This window comes from Podarcis melisellensis (genome assembly GCF_964234715.1).
Source record: "Podarcis melisellensis genome assembly, chromosome: 2".
NCBI classification, from domain to species: Eukaryota; Metazoa; Chordata; class Lepidosauria; order Squamata; family Lacertidae; genus Podarcis; species Podarcis melisellensis.
The window spans coordinates 104,165,713-104,186,404 of record NC_138529.1 but is presented as its reverse complement, the minus strand read 5'-3'; the positions used below and the strand labels follow the sequence as shown (position 1 = coordinate 104,186,404).

Here is a 20,692-nt window from a genome sequence, read left to right as displayed (position 1 = left end):
GATAGAATTAGCTCCTCCGAAACTTGTGTCATGGGCTGGCTGGATACAGAGGAGCTGGATACAGAGGCACCAGCTGGAGAACCCCCAGGGGAAGAAGGCTCAGAGCCAGGCGATTGGTGGTGGGATTATGATGATGCGTGCTCAGAGGGAGAAGAGGAGGAGGCGTCGGAAGCTGAAGAGGCAACAGGGCTTAGTGATCAGGAGGAGTGTGGGGCAGAGAGCAGTCCAGAATCGGAGGCAGAAGCAGAGGCTGGAGAGGAGGGGGCCAAGAGGCAGAAGAGGAGGCCTCACTGGGGTCAAGACCTCCTGGGAGCAGTTGCTGGGTTCACTAGGCCTCCTGCGCTGTTTTGGTTTCTCTGAATAAAGATATTGCTAACCTGCTCCTGACTCCAGCTCCCGACACTTTTGCAGTCCTTCAACCTGAGACCTCCTTCATGCAATCCATGCAAGAAGGGCCTTTCACACACAAAATGTTTCAGGCACTCTGGCATGCTGACATCTGAGGGATTTAATATTCTTCACAGAGCTTGACTCTAGGCTCTGCTGGTGCAGCCACGACTGTTTTATCCTCTGCTCCCAGATAATGTCACTGGTTCCTGCCTCTTTTCCTTCCTTCCTTCCTTCCTTCCTTCCTTCCTTCCTTCCTTCCTTCCTTCCTTCCTTCCTTCCTTCCTTCCTTTCTCTCTCTCTGTTTGTCACAAACAAAATATCTCTCCTAAAATCACCAGATTTACGGAGGTTCTCTCTGCATTTAAAATGTAACTTATTCAGTGACCCAACTTGACTACAGCACTATGCTTGCATCAGTCGTGTCAATGATGTACACTTGGGAAAATTGGTTAATTTTCACAGTGGAAGTTTGCAGGAGATGGGCTTTTGTGCAGCTTTGAAGAAAGAGGTAGCAAGAGAGCAAGGCGGGGGGTGGGGCATGTATTTCAAGGAGGAGGTACAGAAACTGATGGGCCCAAATCACTTTTTTCCTCAATTCTTCTCTGATGCACTGAGGGCCTGGAAACTTGCCTTTTAAAAAACGGAAGCAGAAAATGGACTCTAAATCAACTAGTAGAGTCTATCATCTGGACCCCACAGGTGGTTGAAATCGCAGAGTTATTGGGTAAACCCTTGGCTTTGAATCCTTTCTGACTGTGTCTGCAAACTTCATGGCTGGCTTTGTGCTTCTGTGGCCATTCCTGGTCTCTCTCTATTTCTGGCTTCCCTCTTCCCCTTCTGCTTTGCTGACCAAGCAACCGGCGTCTCTCTCCTTCCTGCACTCGGCTCTTGGCAGCTGGCTTCCTACCGATTTCCAATCCCTGGTCCGGCTGCTTCATTGGCAAGCGGAGTTACGTGAGCTTTGCCAGAGTATACAAGAAGGCCAGACTCCCCAAATCTCTGGAAACATGATCCACCCAGAGCAGTATGTGTTGAGTTTAATTTAGACTCGAGGCCAAGAGTTCCTGAGTCACATTCTCTCTACCCGACATCATAAGTCTTGCTGCCACTGCTGCTCTGCCTTAAGCCTCCTCCTTTCACCGCACTAAGACAGACAATCTTCGGCACCTCACATTCTCTTGTTACAGGGCAATTCCTCTCTGCTCGAACAGTCTTTCCTGCCAGCTAGCCCTGTATAAGGTCTCTCTACCTTCTGCACACCACTGCGGAGATCTGTGTCCTCTCATCTTTGTCCCACCGCAGCCCCTTATCTCCACATTCACAACGTTAATGTCCTAGCAGTCATGAAAAATAGTCTTTTTCCTCTCCTTCGGCCATTTGCTCTAAGCCCTTTCTTCTGTTCACACGAAGGCTTTAATAGAAGAATATAGATTTTTATGTATTGTAAAGCGCCCCGTGATCCTCGGATGAAGCGTGGTATGGAAATTTTATAACAAAGAATTAAAAAACCAATAGAATTGTAGAGATTGAAGGGACTCAAAAGGGTTGTCTAGTCCAGGCACGTCCAACTCCCAAGAGACTGCGATCTACTCCCAGTATAAAAAAACTGGCAGTGATATACTCAGTGTCATTGCCAAGAGTTGTTGAGCTGTTTTTAGGGTAGAGTGACCAGAAATGTTGAGCTTCTTTTGGGAAGGATGACCCAGAGTTGTTGAGCTTTTTTGGGGGGGAGCGTCCAGAGTTGTTTACCATTTGGGGGAGATCGGTAAAGAGTACAACAACAGCGATCACTTAAAATAATACCGCGATCGACCAGGAGATAGCGATCGACCTGTTGGACATGCCTGGTCTAGTTCAACCCCCTGCAATGCAGGAATAGCAGCTGAGAAACGCCGACAGATGGGCCCAGCCATGTTGCCCTCCAGACATCCATCGTCAAAGGTGGGGAAATGATGGCTGTGACCGTGATGAAGGAAGTCTCTGTGGGAGTTGCTTCGAGGACTCACTAATGCTTGATCCTAACAGATACAGTGGTACCTTGGGTTACATACGCTTCAGGTTACATACGCTTCAGGTTACAGACTCCGCTAACCCAGAAATAGTGCTTCAGGTTAAGAACTTTGCTTCAGGAGGAGAACAGAAATCGTGCTCCAGTGGCGTGGCGGCAGCAGGAGGCCCCTTTAGCTAAAGTGGTGCTTCAGGTTAAGTACAGTTTCAGGTTAAGTACGGACCTCTGGAACGAATTAAGTACTTAACCCGAGGTACCACTGTAAATCTCTTCCTTTCCCCCCACCCCTTCCACATCCTTGTAAGCGAAACTTGCCGGCTGCCTCCCTTTTCAAGTCCTGTCCTGCTTTTTGGAACTCTTGCTACAAACAGCTTCAAAGCTAAGAGCCAGTAGGCGTCTGGGTATTCGTCCTTTTCTCCACCCCCATCCAAAAAAACCCTATTTGCTTCAGAATGCTATGAGCGCACCTGTGGATCCCTCTGCAGTAAGACAGCCGGGGATTGCAATGAAGGAGTCCGTTTTGTCTTTATTTCTGACGCGTTTTCTGATGGGAATCTGCTTCGCCGCCAAAGTTGTCGGGAGAAGGGAAAGAGGAGCCAGTGAGTCTCTTTGCTTGGCATGTACAGGCGTTTGGAATGGGAGCCGCCAGCAGTTGATTGACGGCCACCGTCTAGTCAGGGTGGCTGTCTAGAACTTCCACGTTCAGAATATTTTGTACGTCCCTGGGCACCAGAAGGAGGAGGGAGTGATTGTCTTCATATCCTGCTTGTGATTGGCCACTGTGGGAAGAGTGATGCAGTGGTACCTCGGGTTACAGACGCTTCAGGTTACAGACTCCACTAACCCAGAAATAGTACCTCGGGTTAAGAACTTTGCTTCAGGATGTGAACAGAAATCGTGCTCCGGCGGCACATCAGCAGCGGGAGGCCCTATTAGCTAAAGTGGTGCTTCAGGTTACAAACAGTTTCAAGTTAAGAACGGACCTCCGGAACGAATTAAGTACATAACCAGAGGTACCACTGTACTGGCATAGTTGATGCTTTGGCATGACCCAGCACAGCTGCTCTTCACCTTTCCTAAACTCATAAGAGAAGGCATTATCCCACAACCCTTGCACAAGCCTAGACGGTTGGTCATAAAAACTGAGATTTGCTTTCTTTAAAAGATGCTTGGTTATAAGACGCTTTGGAGACTTTGTGGCTGAAAAGGGCAGGGTGTAAATAAATTTAAGGTGTGGAAGAGCATCCTCTTTTGCCAAGGGCCCAGTGACCTGTTGTGCCCAGTCAGCTGATGAGCCCGTTCTTGCAAGAAACCAGAAAGCAAATCCCCTTTTGTTCGCCAAAGTAGCAGTGAGTTTTGGGGGACAGAGAGAGGGGTGGTGATAGGGAACGGCGCCAAAAGTGGAAGTCTGTTTTACCCTACAGCATTGTGTCTTTCCCCCAAATCTGGAAATCTGGATTATTCCCTGTACATTGAAATGACCTTTTCAGGTAAGAGGGGACCTAACGCTTCTGCAAAATGCCAGCAGCTGCTGGTGCTCCGACTGAAAGCAGTTTGCCTGAAGGGCCTCTTAATAAAAATAAAAATAAAGGGCTTCCTTGTGAGCTGGGCTTGCCGCCTCGCAGCTGATGCTTCTCTGCTCCCATCGGATTCACTTCTTCCAAATCGGCCGGCTTGTCGTATTGCTTAACGCTTAGCGCCGCGTGTCACTCCTGAGCCTCCAGCTAAGCATTCTGGGACCGTGGAGGAAGGATGTGGCCCGGGGCTGAAAGGCTTGCCTTGGAAGGAGCACGAGAACGGGACTGCCGCACGGTTTCTGCTCTGCAATCAGCTGGGGATCTCCTCTCTGTCTTTCTGCTCTGCTGTCCTCTGGGCTGTTTTCTTCGATTAAGTGCTACTGCTGCTTTCTTGCATTCTACCAACTCACGGCCCTTGTGGTCCCACGCTGCCTCTCACCTTCCAGGAAAAGAAAACCGGGGATGTCGTGTCAGGATCTGAGCACTCCACGGGCTGGAAGGGCCGGGGGACAAGTAGAAGTTCCTCCCGGAAGCACAAGTCTCATAGGAACTTTAGGAAGTTGCTTCGTACTGTGTCAGATCCCCCACCCATCCTTCTTGGTACTTCCTGCACCCACCAGCAGCAGCTCTCCAAGGTTTCAGGCGGGGGTCTCTCCCAGCCCTCCCCAGAGATGCCGTTGGGAATCGAATCAGGGATTTTCTGCATGCAAATAGGATGCTCTGCCACCCTTCCCTCTTGCGTCGCTCCATGCCCTCCGCAAACTTCCATTGGGCCCAGCTGGCCTGCATGACGACCACACCTTTGGGAGCAGCGTCGGGGTTTGGGGCTCTCTTGGCAAGACGGTTCTTGGCTTTTGCAGCTCCTGCATGACATTAACCGCTGGTTTGCCCGCCACAGCGATTCAGCGCTTTCGCCCTCCTTAACCAGCTCGGCATCTTCTTCCTTCTCGCTTTAGAAAGAGGCCTGCCGTAAGCCGTACACCTTCAATGCTATTCTTGAGATGATGGTGCCATTCTTGAGATTATGATGCCAGTGTAAGGCAGGAGACCAACGAGGGCTTGAGCAAAAGGGACGTTCTGCTGAACAAAGCCACTGACTTGCATCGTGTCCTTTCTTTCTCTCTCTCTCTCTCTCTCTCCCTCTCTCTGCCCCAGATCTGCAGACCATTCTCTGCCTGGATCCTCCATCTCTACAGACTTTGGCAGCTGGCAGATGGTAACGGGGAATGGCAGTGTACAGGAGCAAACAGACTCCTCCCTCCCTTTCAGCTTCCCGGATGAGCTCCCTAACAGTTCCCTGTAAGTGTGCTGAGAACAACGCGTTGGGAGGGGCTGCACTGTGCATAAAACCCAATGCCTCCGGATCGGACTTCCGGCATCCTGAAACGATAGTCACTGGCCTGGGCAAGGCCTCTCTCCCAGAAGACCCACAAGGACCATTACTGATTTGATCGTACCAGGCTAGCTAGGTCCAGCGCTCTAACTCAGTGTGACAGTTCCTTATAGGCCTTCTCCCTAGCAAGAACATGCTGGTGGCTGGCAGTGCAAGCTGACTCTTCCCACCCAAACACCCCCAGAGCACATGGGATGCAGTTATGTCTTTCACAACGCACAGGGATGTCTGCGGATTTTCCCCTTTGCAGCCATCACAGGTACTTCCATGCAGATGCATGTCTCGTCTTGATATCAGTCCTTTTGCTAAAAGGCAAATGCTCCGTAGATGTGAGCTGGGCCCCTCCGGGGAAGCACAACCAGTTCTGAATCTTGATTTCAATGTGCTCTCTCGTCGGGCTGGTCCTTTTCCTTTCTCGTCCTCTTCAGCACTGCAGCACATAGAGCTCTGGAACTTGGCCTTCCTTGATTCAGTTAGTTTACGCAGAGGTTTTCGAGACGACTTTTGCGCATTGTTATTTTTTCAACTCAGCCGAACCTTTTATTTACCAGGACACTTTTATTTATTTACCAGGCAGAGACCATGGCACTGTCATTTGATCCCTCTTTCTTCTGCTCCAACAGACCAATCCTAGGAGTTCCTGCCAAGGGGCTACTGTTGCATCCACTGAACCAAGGACAGATCAGAGTGGTCAACAGCTCTTCATTTTCTCTTCCTCATTTCAGAAGTTTTTATTTTAATAACGATAATAGTAATCTTAATATTTGTGCCCCACCCATCAGACTGGGTTTCTGTGTAGATTGGGGAGATGCACTGCTGTTGCAATTCTGTGGGGCCGGCCCTATATTCTTGGCACTTGTTGCCCTACAAATACTCATGTCTAGCTGTGTCCCTCAAAGTGTGTTGGGACTTGAACTCATTGCTTGCACCAGAACGCATTGATAGACCTCGTCCTCTTCCTTGCTGGCATCTTGTGGCTTCTTTGGTCAGTGGCCTATAACCCTTTATGTTAGTTTTACGTTCAGACCAGTGCCAGCTGAATCCTTGGTGGTCTTGCAATAAGAGGACTGTGCTCGCATTGCCCCTCGATAGACGCTCTCTCATTTGCCCCAGCCCTTCTCACCAGGCTCGGGCAGAACCTCGCACCACGAAGTTGCTCAGTTTAAAATGCCACACTAATGGCAACATCCTTGGCACGATAGTTCCCTGGGGTATTGGCGCTTCTCCTCCTAGCATTGGAGTGAGGATGGTCTGCTGTACAGCTGGCAATAGAGTAGAAGGTTTGGGACATATTTGGAATGGCTAAAGCAGTGTCTCAGTGAACTATCCTGGAGGCACAGAAACGAGAAGAAGAAAGCTCAATGAGCAATAGTCCCGTTGGTTTAGTATGGATTCATTACTTCCAGAAAAGCTAAGTCCATAAGTTGGCCAGGGCCACAATGTAGGTCTGTAGATAAAAGATATTATACCTCCAGCAGATGGCTGTTGTTGAGTAGAACTGTTCTGGCTTCTGGCACTGAAACCTGGGTGGAATTGACCTCTCGGCTACATCCACCCAAGTACTCAATTCAGCGCCAGCAAGGACTAGAGAGATGATGTTGCCATGATCTACGAGAATTGCATCTCTCTCTCTCTCTCTCTCTCTCTCTCTCTCTCTCTCTCTCTCTCTCTCTCTCCAGGCTTCCTGTCTGGGTTGTGGTACTCTTGAGTATTGAGTTTTCTTGATTATCCTTGTGTTGCACAATCAGGGCAGACTAGGGGTTGTGCTGTTTACTACCCAACCTGCTGCCCATGGGGAAGGACTGGTTAAGAGCCAGGTTCAGTCCAGACAATATGGAGGTGCTGTGGGCAAGCGGTCCATCTGTCCAAGGAAATGGCTAAAATAGCGTTCAACCTGAAGAAACAGGTTTTCAGCTTAGGGCTTGCCTTGCCCGATCTTCCTCGCTTGCGGCACAAGTTGCTTCTGTGGTATAGAGTGCCTTTTAGCGACTTAGCCTGGTGAACCACTTGTGGCCCACCCTACCTGGATGGGAAAAAACCTAGCCTTGTTTGCTTTCGACAGACCTCCAAGGTTGTTGTTGTTGTTTAGTCATTTAGTCGTGTCCGACTCTTCGTGACCCCCTGGACCAGAGCACGCCAGGCACTTCTGTCTTCCACTGCCTCCCGCAGTTTAGTCAAACTCATGCTGGTAGCTTCTAGAACACTGTCCAACCATCTCGTCCTCTGTCATCCCCTTCTCCTTGTGCCCCCCATCTTTCCCAGCATCAGGGTCTTTTCCAGGGAGTCTTCTCTTCTCATGATGTGGCCAAAGTATTGGAGTCTCAGCTTCAGGATCTGTCCTTCCAGGGAGCACTCAGGGCTGATTTCCTTAAGAATGGAGAGGTTTGATCTTCTTGCAGTCCATGGGACTCTCAAGAGTCTCCTCCAACACCATAATTCAAAAGCCTCAATTCTTCGGCGATCAGCCTACTTTATGTTCCAGCTTTCACTTCCATACATCACTACTAGGAAAACCATAGCTTTAACTATACGAACCTAGATGGCTGTAATGTGCGCTATACATGGTGCTGCCTTTGAAAACTGTTCTGAAACTGCAATTAAGACAGAAAGCGGATGTGGCTGTTGGATTACTCCCTGCGACTGGATGTTGTGGTCGTATTGTACCTGTCACTGTCGGCTGCTGTGGCTTCCACGTTGTTTCCAGGCATGTTTCAAAGTGCTTTTCACAGCTTAGAACCCAGGTTACTTGAAGGTCTGCCTGTCTCTATATGTACCTACCCATACATTAAGATCTTCAGTGGGGAGCCTCCTAAGGGTGGCATCCCTGTTCGAGATGAAGCGAATTCCCTGGGGTGAAACACTCCACAGAGGATTCCTGTTTGTTTCTTGCTTTCTTGCCCTTTTTCTCATCGGGCAAAACCTCTTTTAGCTCCCCAGAGTTTTTCGGTGCTGTTTTAATCCTGCTGACTCTGTTGCGCTGCTTGGTATAATCGCGTGTTTTGGATTTATATTTACATTTTAAGTGTGTTCTTTCGGTGAACTGCTGTGGGAATAATTGAAGGGCAGTTTTTTTGTTTTTTTGTTTTAGTGCTTCAAATAAATGAGTTGCCTAGGAGGATGACAATAGTGGTACTTTTTAAGTTCGTTCCAGGTTGCATGTATTCCCTCCCCCCCCCCCAAGAATACAGAAATGGAGTGCAATAGCAGACAGGATCTGCACAAGGCGGAGGTGCAAGGTGTTAGTCTGCTAAGTTTCACTCAGAGTAGACCTACTGAAATTAATGGGCTTACCTTGGTCAGTGTGGTCATTAATTTCAATGGCACAATTGAATAGGGCTTGTGAGGTGAAGCCCGTCCAATGGGTTGAAACTTAATTGAATAACACCCATAGTATATATCAGGCATTTCCAACTGGTTGATTGTGATCTACCTATCAATCGCTGAGTGTCCCTGGTTGATCCTGGTCGGTCGTGTGATCCTGATGGATCACCCAAGGAAAAATAAAAGCTCAATAACTCTGGTCAATCCAATGGGTAGATCACTGCCAGTTTATTTATAGTGGGAGTAGATCGCAGTCTCTTGGAAGTTGGATGCGCCTGGTATATATACATTGAGACTTAACAGAAACCATACAGGATACTTCCAGTGTTTTGCTTTAACAACCACATATTAATAAATGCTCATAATTTTTCATTATAAGTGCAAGCCTAGCGCTCACAAACAAAAATTTGAATCTTAGCCTTTGAAAAAAAATATTCTAAAAGATATCACTTCAGCCCTTACTGCGATGTCCCACAATTTATCCATTCATTTATATCTGGTAATTTCCAGTATTTAGAATGGATTATCACAGCAGGTGCTGTCATACAGCTAGTCAGTTCACGATGTTCTTTTTGTATTAGATCTTAAGTTTAAACGAGCAAGTAAAGGAGTCCAATATCTTATCCGTTAAAAGCTTTCATTTTCTCCTGGTATTTAGTGTGAGGGCATGTTCACCGCATGTGGCAGAAGCCCCTTTGCTTTTTTCTCTGTTTTTAGACATTTACAACAGCAGATATTGCAAATGCTTATTATATTTACCATGCCATCTTGTAGCAGCACAGGGAAAAATTATTTCTGTTCTATAAGCTGCAGCCCTCCAGTTGTTAGAGACTTGTACCCACTTCTCCATGTGCAGCAGACTAAATTATGCTAAGTACTTTGAAATACGTTTAACTTGCGTTAGGCAGGCAAGATTAAACTTTTCCCGGCACAGAACTCTTGACTGGAGCGTTTTTGTTTAAGTAATGACCTATCTTGATTCATGAGCTTCCCAAAAGGCAGACATATGGGTGAGACTTGCAGGGGTGCAAAATCAGCGAGTGATGGTTAACCCTGACCTGCCTGCCCAGTTCTCCCCTGCAAGATGCCCCATAGGCCATGCCTTGCCCTCCAGCTAGATGCCCAAACCAGCTTGGTGGAGAAACTGCCCATAGTGGGGCACATTTGCAGAGAAGAATTGGCAGGCATGGGGTTACTCCTGCAGACCCAGGAATGGGAGCATGCATGTGCTCCCAGATTGTGTAGGGGTGGTTGTGTGTGTGTGTGTGTGTGTGTGTTGTTTTGAAGATAACAGATGCCTCTGGTGTGAGCGAATTCCTTTAGAGGACATGGAATCCTCACCCTGAGCCATATCCTGGGATCCTTCCTCTCCCACCGCTGCCATGTCTGCAAAGAGGCACCATGCTTCTGTCCCTCCTTCCCCCCCCTTCCCAGCCTCCCCCCACTTCCATGTCTTTGGTAGCTTTTCAGGCTGCCAGGATCTGAATTCTCCTACAGCTGGGCAAATGGCCACAGCCTGGGCCTTGCAACGAAGGAAGCACAGCTGCTGCGTTCCGAGTGGCAAGGAATTTTTAAAGGAGCCGGAGCTGTATCTCTGGAAAAAGTCGCATGGGGGCGGCGGGGGAGACAGATTTCCTACGCACTTAATCCAGGCCTCTTTCTCCGGCTGACCCGTAATTGGAATTATGTAGGCCAGTCTGTAATGAGGTCGGTGTGGTTTTGTCCATTGAGAATCCTGCCTTTAAAAGGAGTTGGGGGGGGGGAGAGAGACTCTCCTATAAGTAGGCGTGGCTAACCTGTGGCTCACCAGATGTGGCTGAACTACAGCTCCCATCATCCCTGCCTGTTGGGCATGCAGGCTGGGGCTGATGGGAGATGGAGTTCAACACTGCCTTGAGCCCATAGGTTAGTCACCCCTGCTCTGCAGCTTCAGACACACTGCAGCCCTTTGACTTCTCCTAGAATTGGGATGGGTGGGAAGAATCATGCACATGCGTTTTGCTCATGGTGGCCACAGTCAAATGCAGAGTGTGTTTTTATTTTTGATGTTATTTATTTTTTGCATTAAGGGACGCAGGTGGCGCTGTGGGTTAAACCACAGAGCCTAGGGCTTGCCGATCAGAAGGTCGGCGGTTCAAATCCCCGCGATGGGGTGAGCTCTCATTGCTCAGTCCCAGCTCCTGCCCACCTAGCAGTTCGAAAGCACGTCAAAGTGCAAGTAGATAAATAGGTACCACTCCAGCGGGAAGGTAAACGGCATTTCTGTGCGCTGCTCTGGTTCGCCAGAAGCGGCTTAGTCATGCTGGCCACGTGATGGTCAGGGGTCCCTCTACCTTTATTGTTGCATTTATAACCCTCCTTTCTCTCCAAGGAGCTGGAGGTGGCACACGTGGTTCTCCCCCTCCTCATCTAATCCCCCACAACAACCCTGTGAGGTAGATTAGGCTGAGAGGCAGCGACTGGCCTCGGAGGCCACCCACTGAGCTTCATGGCAGAGTGGGGATTTGAACCCTGGTCTCCCAGGTGCTAGTCGGACACACTACCCACTATGCCACACTGGCTCCCTTGTTGGTGAGAAGGGGTATCTATGTACATGCACCTACACAGCACCAGGTGCAGATCAAGGAAGCCGGAAACTAAGAAACACCGAGCACAAAGCTAGATATGTGTATGGTTTTCTTTCAAGCCTCCTGCAACCCATCTTCAATAGATGCTTTGAGTTCCAGGAAATGCATTTTCATGGCAGCCCTTAGCTTAAATCTGGGAGATATTACGAATGACCTTAATGATTTCCTGCAGCAGAAGGAAGAACCAGAGTAAGTGAAGCTAGCTTACAACTCCTGCAAGCCAGTTTCTCATACAAGGAAATGGGGGGATTCTAAAAGCCGACCCTCTCTGCCAGCCCTGTGGGCTTGTTTCCAAATACCTAGCAAGGAGCTGCTTTTGCTACAGACTTTTCTCCCCTGCCCTCCCCATCCAATTTGGAGAGCTGCAGTGTCACTAAACGGGTAATTTCACCGAGGAAGCAGCATGTGGCCAAAGCCAGGGCTTATGCCAAAGTCTTGTGTAATCTCCTGATAGTGCTGTTTGTGCCTTGGGAGTTTCTTGGGGGAGAGCCACTAGCTTATTTGTAGTGGGGCAAATAAGCAGGGATCTCTCCTTCCTCACCGAGCCATGTGTGTGTAGGTTTTTAGAGCTTGGAATTAGGTGGGTTATAATAAGGTGGTGGGGAGAAGAGCGCAAGTTCCTTCTCTCCCTGCAGTTGTTCTATGTTGCAGTTGTCCTGGGGGAGCCCTGCTGCAACATGCAAACTCTGCCATTTTGTATTGGGAGGGGAGATGGTAGAGTGGGGTGCATAGCTTGAAGGCCATGAGCCCATGTGGGATCCATACCCTAAGCAGGAGGTGAGGAACCTGCAGGCTCCACCTCTCATCAGCTTCAGGCGAAGGACGATGGGCATTGTAGTCCACACCCATTTAAATAATCATTACTCTGAGATTCTTGGGGGGTCCACATTTGGCGGTGAATCCGACGAGGCTTCCTGGATCAGACCAAATCTACGTCTGATCCTGGGTTCGGGTTCTGTCGGGAGCCTGCCAGGTTGAACCGCTGGATAGGGGCAGGAGCATCCCTGGGTGTGAAGAGGAGGAAGCCTGATGTCTCAAGGGAAGCCAAGGACAAACCCCTGCAGCCCATTCCTACACATGCTTCTTCAGAATCTAGGGTACACAGCCCTGGGCCCACTTAACCTGGGAATAAGTCCCATGGAATTCAGTGGGGCTTCTTAGCCAGAAAGATAGCCTTGGGGCCAGATTCAGTGGCTTGGTTCCATTAGCAGAAGAAGCTGAGCCCAAGACTCCTCTGCTGGTGCAATGGTGCAATTTCCTCTCCTCTCCTCCCCCGGATACGGAGGGTCGGGAGGACTCCCAGAATAGCATGTCAGGGAAGGAAAGACAGAGAGGGGTCATTCCAGCAGACAAGCATAAATGCTTGCACTGGTGGAACAATCTCCTTCGCGCTGTGTCGAATTCCACTGTTCAACAGGGCTTACTCCCAGAGGAAATACAGATAGGATCAAAGCTTTTGCTGTAGCTCTCTGATTCAGATCCTGCGATCCACCAGCCCCTTTGGGACTGGTGCGGAAGTTTTCTTTGCGAACTTCCCAATGCCGCTTAGTCCTGGACCTTTAAAAAGCATTTGGAGGAAGACTCAACAAACTTGTGCTTCCTTGCTTCGGTTTCTGAGTCTCTCGCCCCTATTCAGGCGAAACAGCAACATTTATCTGCTTTTGTGCAGTTTCATCTTCAAATGTGCATTCCCTTCTTTGACTAGTCCTGTGACATGGAGTTCCATAGGCCGACATGGAGTCGTGGGGCCGTCTGAAAGGCCCTTTCCCCTTTCTGCCACTCTCTCCCAAACAGTTCACTCTGCGAGCCAGGCGGGCTGAATAGACCGGCTGCCTCACTCCCTGGGCTCTTGTGTTTTTCGTATTATTATTATTTTTTCTAATCCAAGCCTTTCCGCCATGTCCCCTCGCTGCTCTTTCCGGACTCGAAGCTGGTGGCAGTGGGTGGCTTTCTCCTGCTTTCCATTCAAATTGGCGGTGCCAGTTCCTAAGCCGGTGAAAACACTGGGGAGATGAAAGGGAATGCTTGATGGGCAGGTTTGTGCCGTGCCCTTGGGATGACCTTTTTTAAAGGGATGTCTTATTCTCTTTGAGAGAAAATGGTGAGAGAGAGAGAGAGAGAGAGATGCATGTATGCACGACGACAAAGATTGTTTTTCTTAAGACAGCTCTGAACAGATGCCTTTGAACAGTAATCTCCCTTTGCGCAGCTCTCATCTGGAATGTCTTGTTTGCTTCTCTCTCTCTCTCTCTCTCTCTCTCTCTCTCTCTCTCTCTCTCTCCCCCCCACACCCCCCGCCACCCTGGCTTCCTCCCCACCGTACCATAGATCAGATGGAGTGGAGGCTGGTCACAGGGGGACGCCTTGCCCTACTCTACAGGATGCATCGCTCTCTTGCACCTCTTTTTCACGGAACGGGAGGGTGGGGAGTGGCAGTGATGGGGGGGTGGAGAGAATAGCTTCCTGCTTGCAGCCACAGCCAGAAGCTCTTGCTTTCTACTCTCCCCCAGCTCCTTTTCTCTCCATCTCTGGAGATTACACTCTCAACTTGGACCCTCTGGAGGGAGGAGGGGGGAGTTGGAGGAGGAGAAGTGGACGAGGAGGCCAGCAAGCGTGGGGGTAATGGAGCCGGAGGAGCGTTACTAATACAGAAGCTCTTGGCCAGAAGGCTTTATCCCAAAAGCACTTTGAGGAACGGCTGGCAGAATGCAGCACACAGTTCCTTCTCTCTCTCTCTCTCTCTCTCTCTCTCTCTCTCTCTCTCTCTCTCTCTCTCTCCTCCCTGCTGTGGGCTTTAGGGATGGGGAGGGAAGCGTAGATTATAAAGTTCAAGGAGAGAAGGTGGAGATCATGGCCTTTTTCTTTGCTCGAATGTTGGCTTTGAGGTTCCTCCTCAGCGCAGCAGCAGGAGACTGCAAGTGGGGCGGGCGCTCTAATTGGGGCTGGTGCAGCAAGCCGAGAGGGGAGAGGAGCGGAGGATAGAAATTCTTTTCGGAGGAATAATGATCTGGCCCTATGGGCGGTGGAGATGGAGGTGTGGGTTCTGAGATTCCAAAGAGTTTGGCCTTCATGGCTTCCTGAGCCTCTCCCATGGCTGTGATTCTCCCCACCCACCTACCCACACAAACAAACACAAAAATTCTGGGTCCTAATTATAACCGTGTGGCCAGTTTCCCCTCGTTGCCTCTCCTTTTGCCTTCTCCTCACTCTCCAGCCAAGCCCAGAAATTCTTCGGTGCATAGGAAGCTGCCTTACGCAATCAGACGCAGCTCAGTATTGCTGACACGGACTGGCAGCACCTCTCCAGGGCTACAGGCAGGGCTCTCTGCCAGTCTAACCTGGAGATGCTGGGGATTTAACTTGAATTCTTCTGCACGCAGATCAGGGGCTCTCCTGCTGAGCTTTGCCCCTTCCCCAAACCGGCGCGGAGTGCCAGAGTTCAGGCAGCCCCAGAATCAGCTGCCTTGAGCAGACGCTGCTTCTGTTCTGTTCCGAAGCCCTGTCAGGGACCGGGGGGAGTGTTTGCCTCTGATTTGGAAGGCCCTGAGCAGCTTTCTGCCGCAGCCGACCGGGTTCCGGGACTCGTGCTTCGGTCACAGTCTCCTCGCTCGCATGGCGAGATGCAGGCGGCGAAAAGGTGCAGAAGCTTTCTTCGTCGGAGCCAGTGGGCGTCTGTTTTCCTTCCCCCCCTCCGTGCCACCAGAGGAAAGGGAAGCCAGCTGGCTTTGAAATGTCAATCACTCTCCGAGCTGTGCGAAATGAAGTCGCGCATTTCACCGGCATCTTGAGAGAGCTGGTGTCCAAAAGGCCAAGCTGTGAAGTATGAAGTTTAGAACTTGTGAACTTCCCCCATGGAGGAAGACCTATAGATCAGCAGTAGGACATCTGTTTTGCATGCAGAAGGTCCCGGGATCACTCCCTGCAGTCTCTAGGTAGGGCTAGGAAGAGGTTCCCCGTCTGAAATCCTGGAGAGCCACTGCTATGGAGTGCAGACGATAGTGAGCTAGGCGGACAAGTGGTCCAGCTCTTGTTTTACGGCAGCTTCCTATATTGCCAAAGAAAAAGAATGGCATTTCAGGGGATGATGGAAAAGGTTGTTTAGCATTCCTCTCTGCCTTGCAAGAATATCTCCTTGGGACCAAATCCTAGCTGGTTCTCGCAAGTTTCAAATCTGGCTTCTGCTGTGACCTGGGCAAGCAACTCCCCCCACCCGTCTGCAATATAGGACACTGACACAGTTCTGCAGAGGATACGGATTTCATAGAGTCGTAGAAATGGAAGGGACCCCACAGGACAGCCAGCCTTCAGTGCAGGAATCTCCCCTAAAGCATCCATGAGAGATGGATGCTAGCCAATGGGATTTTAAGGGGAGCCCTTTGAACAGTTCCCAAAATTGCCGTTTCCTTCCTTGTCCTTACAGCCTGGTGACGCTGACGGAGAGGGAGACCCGGCTGGAGGACGTGCGCTCGGCGTTTCTGGCAGCATACAACAGCACGGTGGGTCTGAAGCCTGTGATGCCCAGCCCATCGGGAGCCATCGGTGGCCTTCTGGAGCAGTTTGCCCGTGGCGTTGGACTAAGAGGAAGCAGCGTTCTTTGAGACCCCCTCCCACCACCACCCACCACTACCAACAAGAACAGCAACGCTGCCCTGTCTGGGTTGCTTTCTAGTCCGGAAGGTGAAGGAACCTCATAAGCCATGAGAGCCCAGTGGCCAGCTTCTGGCTTGGGCCAGAGCATCAGGCTACGCTCTCCTCTGTACGCTACCTGACTGCCAGCCCTTCTGGGTCCATCACTGACTGACTGACTGACTGACTGGTCACAGCTTTCAGCTGCCTTGGGCTGGGCTGGTTTCCACTAGAATGATGAGCTGGGGGAATGGTTCTCCACCCCCACCCCACCCCAACTCATACAGGATTTGGCTAGCTCTGACAAATCACCACAGTAAAATGTGTCAAACACCCCGTCTTCTGGTTCTGTCTTTGGTTTTTCTTTGTGTTTGGCTGTGAGTTCTGCACAAAGCCTTTAGATTGGGGGGGGCTTGTACCTTTCGCCACCCCAGGCAATCTAGAGCTGGGGAGGAGGAGTCCAACCACATCTGGAAGGCTACTGGGTCCCCCACCTTTTCTTTTACATAGAGGTCTGGTTCCCAAAGTGGGAGGAGCCTTTAAGGGAGGTTGAATCTATACATCCCACTCAGCTCCATCAGATCTTGGGCAAAACTCCCGCAGCCCTCGTTGGGCTGTGAGCTTAACATTAAGGTTCTTGTCCTCCATCGATCTGAATCGAGCTTCTGCATCCTTCCTGTTTGCATAATTCCGTACCTTTTCATATTTTTGCTGGACACTGGCTCGTCTGTCATCTGAAGGAGCTCCATGCCAGCTCAGTCTAGCTGGCTCTTGAGGTGTCTCAGCAGACAATCCCCAGGCAAACTTCCCAACAATGCTCCTTTATTTAAACGAAATCAGATTGTCAGGAAGCAAGTTCTCTCTTCAGTCTTACTCTGCTTTAGAAGTGCAGGCAAGGGCAGCCATGGACTCCACTTTAGGCATTGGGGACCCACTAGGCTTTGCCTTTGCTTCCGAGTGCTGTGCGCCAGCAAATGGGTGGAGCCAAAGCCCTGAAGGTACAACTCGCGAGGGATGGGTGATTTGTACTGCAACAAGCACATACCTGCACACCTCTCCATCCAGGATACAAGGAGCTGTCATTATAGTCCCAGGAACCCACCCCTCTCTTATCAAAAGCATTGAGGAGCTAAGACACAACTCTGGGGAAATCCCAAAGGCTGCTGGGTGGGTTACATTGGAGGTTGCATTCTGCAAATTGCCCACCCCTGGACTGGGTGATCTATGGGTGTCTTTGAGTAGGCATGGGTGGTGCAGGATATTGGCTGTTTCTCCACTAAAGCATACCAATGTTTTCCTTCCACTCTTCTTAGGAATCTTCTTTATGCTGCATCAAACCATCAGCCCAGGGCTCATCAATGCACTTGCACCTGTTCTCTATCTCTTTCAGTCCTCTTTCTCCTCTTACTGTTGCTGATACAGTTTCCCCAAAACTTGTGATAGGGTTGGATGGGCCAAAATGGCAAACTGTGTGTTTTTTTGGGGGGGGGGCGGAGAGAGAGAGAGAGAGAGAGAGAATACTTCCAAAACAACGCTGCTTTCCCCTGTAATCTACTTGTAAGCATGACTGGCTGAGCTCCTTTCTGTCCTATGGGTGAGGGTGGAAGTACTCAAAAGAAGGAGAAATCAACTTGGTAGGACTGCCTGCCTCTCCCAGCAATCTATGAAAGCTTCAGAAAAGGGTGGATAAAAGAAATGGATATAATGTTGCCTTTCTTATGTTTGGCTGGGGCTCCCTCTTGAAACTTGCAATAAAGAAGCTAGGGGACGTATTAACACTTTTGAGCACTGTAGCGCCCCCGCCCCCCAAAAAACCCTTCAAACAAACTCTGGATCATGGGCGTATCAGGCTTCGGATTTCAATCATTTTGTACATCCTGGAAATTAACCCCTCTGAACTCAGTGAAACTTGGCTCCTGAGTAAACCAGAATGGGGAAATGCGATGTTTTGCACCCCGTTGCCAGACCGGTTCCGCGAAAAGGCGCCTCTGCTCCGCCTAGGGAAAAAAAAACATCAACTCACTCCGATTAGCTTGGAGCTGCGCAACCTCTCTCCAGCTTGGTCGCAGAGGCGAACAAGTTTCAACTTCCCCTTATAAAATCGTTCTCGTATTTTTATTTTAACTTTTTTTTTTTTTGCGGAGATCACGCCTGATGGTGCCCCAATCCCCGCCACCCCCTCGCGGCGCTGGGCGAGCGCTTCAAGGCAGGACCCGGGGTCGCGCCGCGCCGCTCCTCCGCCTTCCTCTCCCGGTCTATAAATAGCCCAACCCACGCATCGGAACAGCGGCGGAGCTTTCAAACTGGCCCGCTTTACTGAGAGCCGGGAGAGAGATCCAGAGAGATCTGTCCCGGTCCCATCTCCTCTCTGGCTCCCATCTAGGGCGGAGCCGCAAGAAAAAGGGCGCCGAGGGAGGGTGCGAGGGGCGACCTGCTGAAAAGCCGACAAGGAAGCGAGGATCGCCTTGGACAGCCCTGCGCGCCTTCGTAAAGGCAGCCGCGGTCGGGTTGGATTTCAGCACCTCGGACAGCTCCCCGCGCCTCTCCGACGGGCGCCGGCGCCTGAGCGCGAAGGGCGCCCCCTGGGGGCGGGCAAAGGCGGGAAGCAGGAAGGGCGGGAGAGTGGGGAGCCCGCCCTGCCCTACAGCGGTCCCTCCCCACCCCACCCCCCAACATACACACGTGCTGCCACCTGGAGCGGGAGCGGACGCGGCTAGACGGAGCGAGCCAGAGCGGCGATCGAAGGAGCCTCCTGCGCTCCGGTGCTTCCGGCTGCCCGCCCCATGGAGCGCGCCCCGCTTCGCCCCTAGCGCGACTGGAGCCCGGCGGGGATGGCGTCTCCCGGAGATCTGGAGTCCGCGCCCTCCAGGGTGCCGGCCACCAAGGTGGAGCTCACCGTCTCCTGCAGGTGAGAGGAGTGGGCGGCGGGGAAGGCGGGCAGGGAGGGAGGCAAGGAAGGAGGAAGCGCCCCCGAAAATCCGCTCTTCGCGCCCCGTTATTACACCCCGCGCGTGGAGCGGGTGCATCCCTTCTCGTCTCAGGGCTTACAGTACTTCGGGGAGGGAAACCTGACGGAGAGAGAAACGCCTCCCCGCTTGCGAGCCCTGCAGGATGCGCGTGGATTTGTCCCGATGTAAACAGTGCCCGGGAAGCGCCCGGGGTGGGCGCACGCTTGTGCAAAAAAAAAGTGCATCACGATTGTCCAACAGTGTGTGAGGGGGGTGGGGGGTAACTAGGAGCCTAGCGTGCAAGTCATGTTGCTATACAATTTGTACATCTCACCAGCCCAGTGAATTGGTGCCTCCAAGAGGTGTGGGTGTGTGTACAGTTTTGTGCGTGCCACCCTAGGCACAGCGAGGGCGCATGAATTTGTTTGTGTGTATATATGTAGGTGCATGCCGTAGTCAAGTGTTACACATGTCATTTACCTGTGTGTATGTGTATGTGCGTGTGTGCATGCAACGCTTAGGCTCAGCATGTGTGGTTCTCTCTGTTTGCAGCCCTCACAGATTTTCCCCCTGCTGTATGTGCTCTTTCAGGTCAGCAATCCTGTTCCATTCACATATTGCAGTGAGCGTGGAGGTGCCCATATGCATTTGGTACATTGAGCATGTCAGCAGCCGGCGTGTGTTTGGATCACCCTTAGAGTGTGCTTTTCAAACATGATGTTCTTCCTCCTTCCTTTGCAATATCGTTCATGTTTCGTGTTGGTGCTTGAATGGACCCAATCTCCATATAAGTTGAATCGGCATCTAAATGTGCATAGACCTGCTTGGCACTGGTGTCATTGTGTAAGTGCAGTGTGCTTGAATCACAGGTTTGGAAGATGCCTGGAGTTTCTATTGCGCCCAGCTGCTTGCCCTAACAAAATACCTGGAAAGGGAGGGTGTTCATTACTGGACAATTACTCACCTTTTAGGACTTCTTAATCACCTTATTTTTCCCCCCTGGCTAGTTTGTTTCTGGTTAAGCTTAGCTTGATATTACCACGTACAGGTTCCTCAAAACTCATCCTCACAGCAAAACTCTGGATTTGGTCGCAACACAAAATCTAGTACTTTGGGCAGAATCCTAACATCGTCTTAGCAAAAGAAGCAGGTTTCTAGTCCTTGTGAAAGATGCGCAAAGCTGTTGCTGGTTGCTCCTGCAAGCCGAGAACATAGAGAGATACGAAGTGGGGCTTCTGATGGTCTGGAGATAAGAGTTTGTTCCTCCTTAAAGCTCTACTGGTTAAGAAGATAAGAGTGGAGTTCACCCCTGGCACTCTGCTCTTAAATATCTAATTCTCTTTTCTCCCTTCATTTTAAATTTCTGTTTCCCTTACCCTTATTTTGATACCCAACACAGAAACTCCAAACCATAAATCTGGGCCGAAAACATTTTCAGAGAGATTCAAGCCTACTTATTAATGGTGCTTGTTTTGGGTAAACTTGCCCGATTTATTCTGATGATCGGAATGCAAGTTTTGCTTCTGGCTGCAGAATTTTGAAACCTGTGTAATAAATACAGTGCTGTATTTTAGACCTATGGAGTGTATGCAGATAAGGTGTCTGGGAAACACAGTTCCTCCTCCCTCCCTTTCCTGTGGGCAGAGTATTGGGAGGATGGGTGCGAGGGTAGCTAGAAGGGTGGAGGGGAACCTGGGCTGCAGGGAGAAGGCCTGCGCACCGCAGCAATGCCTGTAAGCCAATCAATCCAAGCCCCTGGAGGCTGTGTTTAAAAATAGACCTGAATGGACAGAGAAAATAAGCCTTCCTCCTGTCAGGCAGAGGAGAGTGGTTACCACAGGCGATAAGCATCACCCACTTCA

At 50.5% G+C, this 20,692-nt stretch overlaps 2 protein-coding genes across 4 annotated transcripts in view; both read left to right on the top strand.

Moving 5' to 3' along the window:
• Positions 1-16,218, top strand: part of MTMR14 (myotubularin related protein 14) — an 84,534-nt gene extending 68,316 nt beyond the window's left edge. For 2 of the 3 annotated variants that reach the window (XM_081901974.1, XM_081901976.1), the window contains exons 18-19: positions 5,071-5,214; positions 15,677-16,218. In XM_081901974.1, coding sequence (XP_081758100.1) covers positions 5,071-5,214; positions 15,677-15,854 — 322 coding nt within the window. In that variant the 3' untranslated portion in view covers positions 15,855-16,218. The remainder of the gene's footprint in view (positions 1-5,070; positions 5,215-15,676) is intronic. The other variant, XM_081901975.1, reaches the window with a different exon arrangement.
• Positions 16,219-18,182: 1,964 nt separating this feature from the next.
• Positions 18,183-20,692, top strand: part of CPNE9 (copine family member 9) — a 67,371-nt gene continuing 64,861 nt past the window's right edge. The window contains exon 1 of the mRNA XM_081902411.1: positions 18,183-18,790. Coding sequence (XP_081758537.1) covers positions 18,714-18,790 — 77 coding nt within the window. The 5' untranslated portion in view covers positions 18,183-18,713. The remainder of the gene's footprint in view (positions 18,791-20,692) is intronic.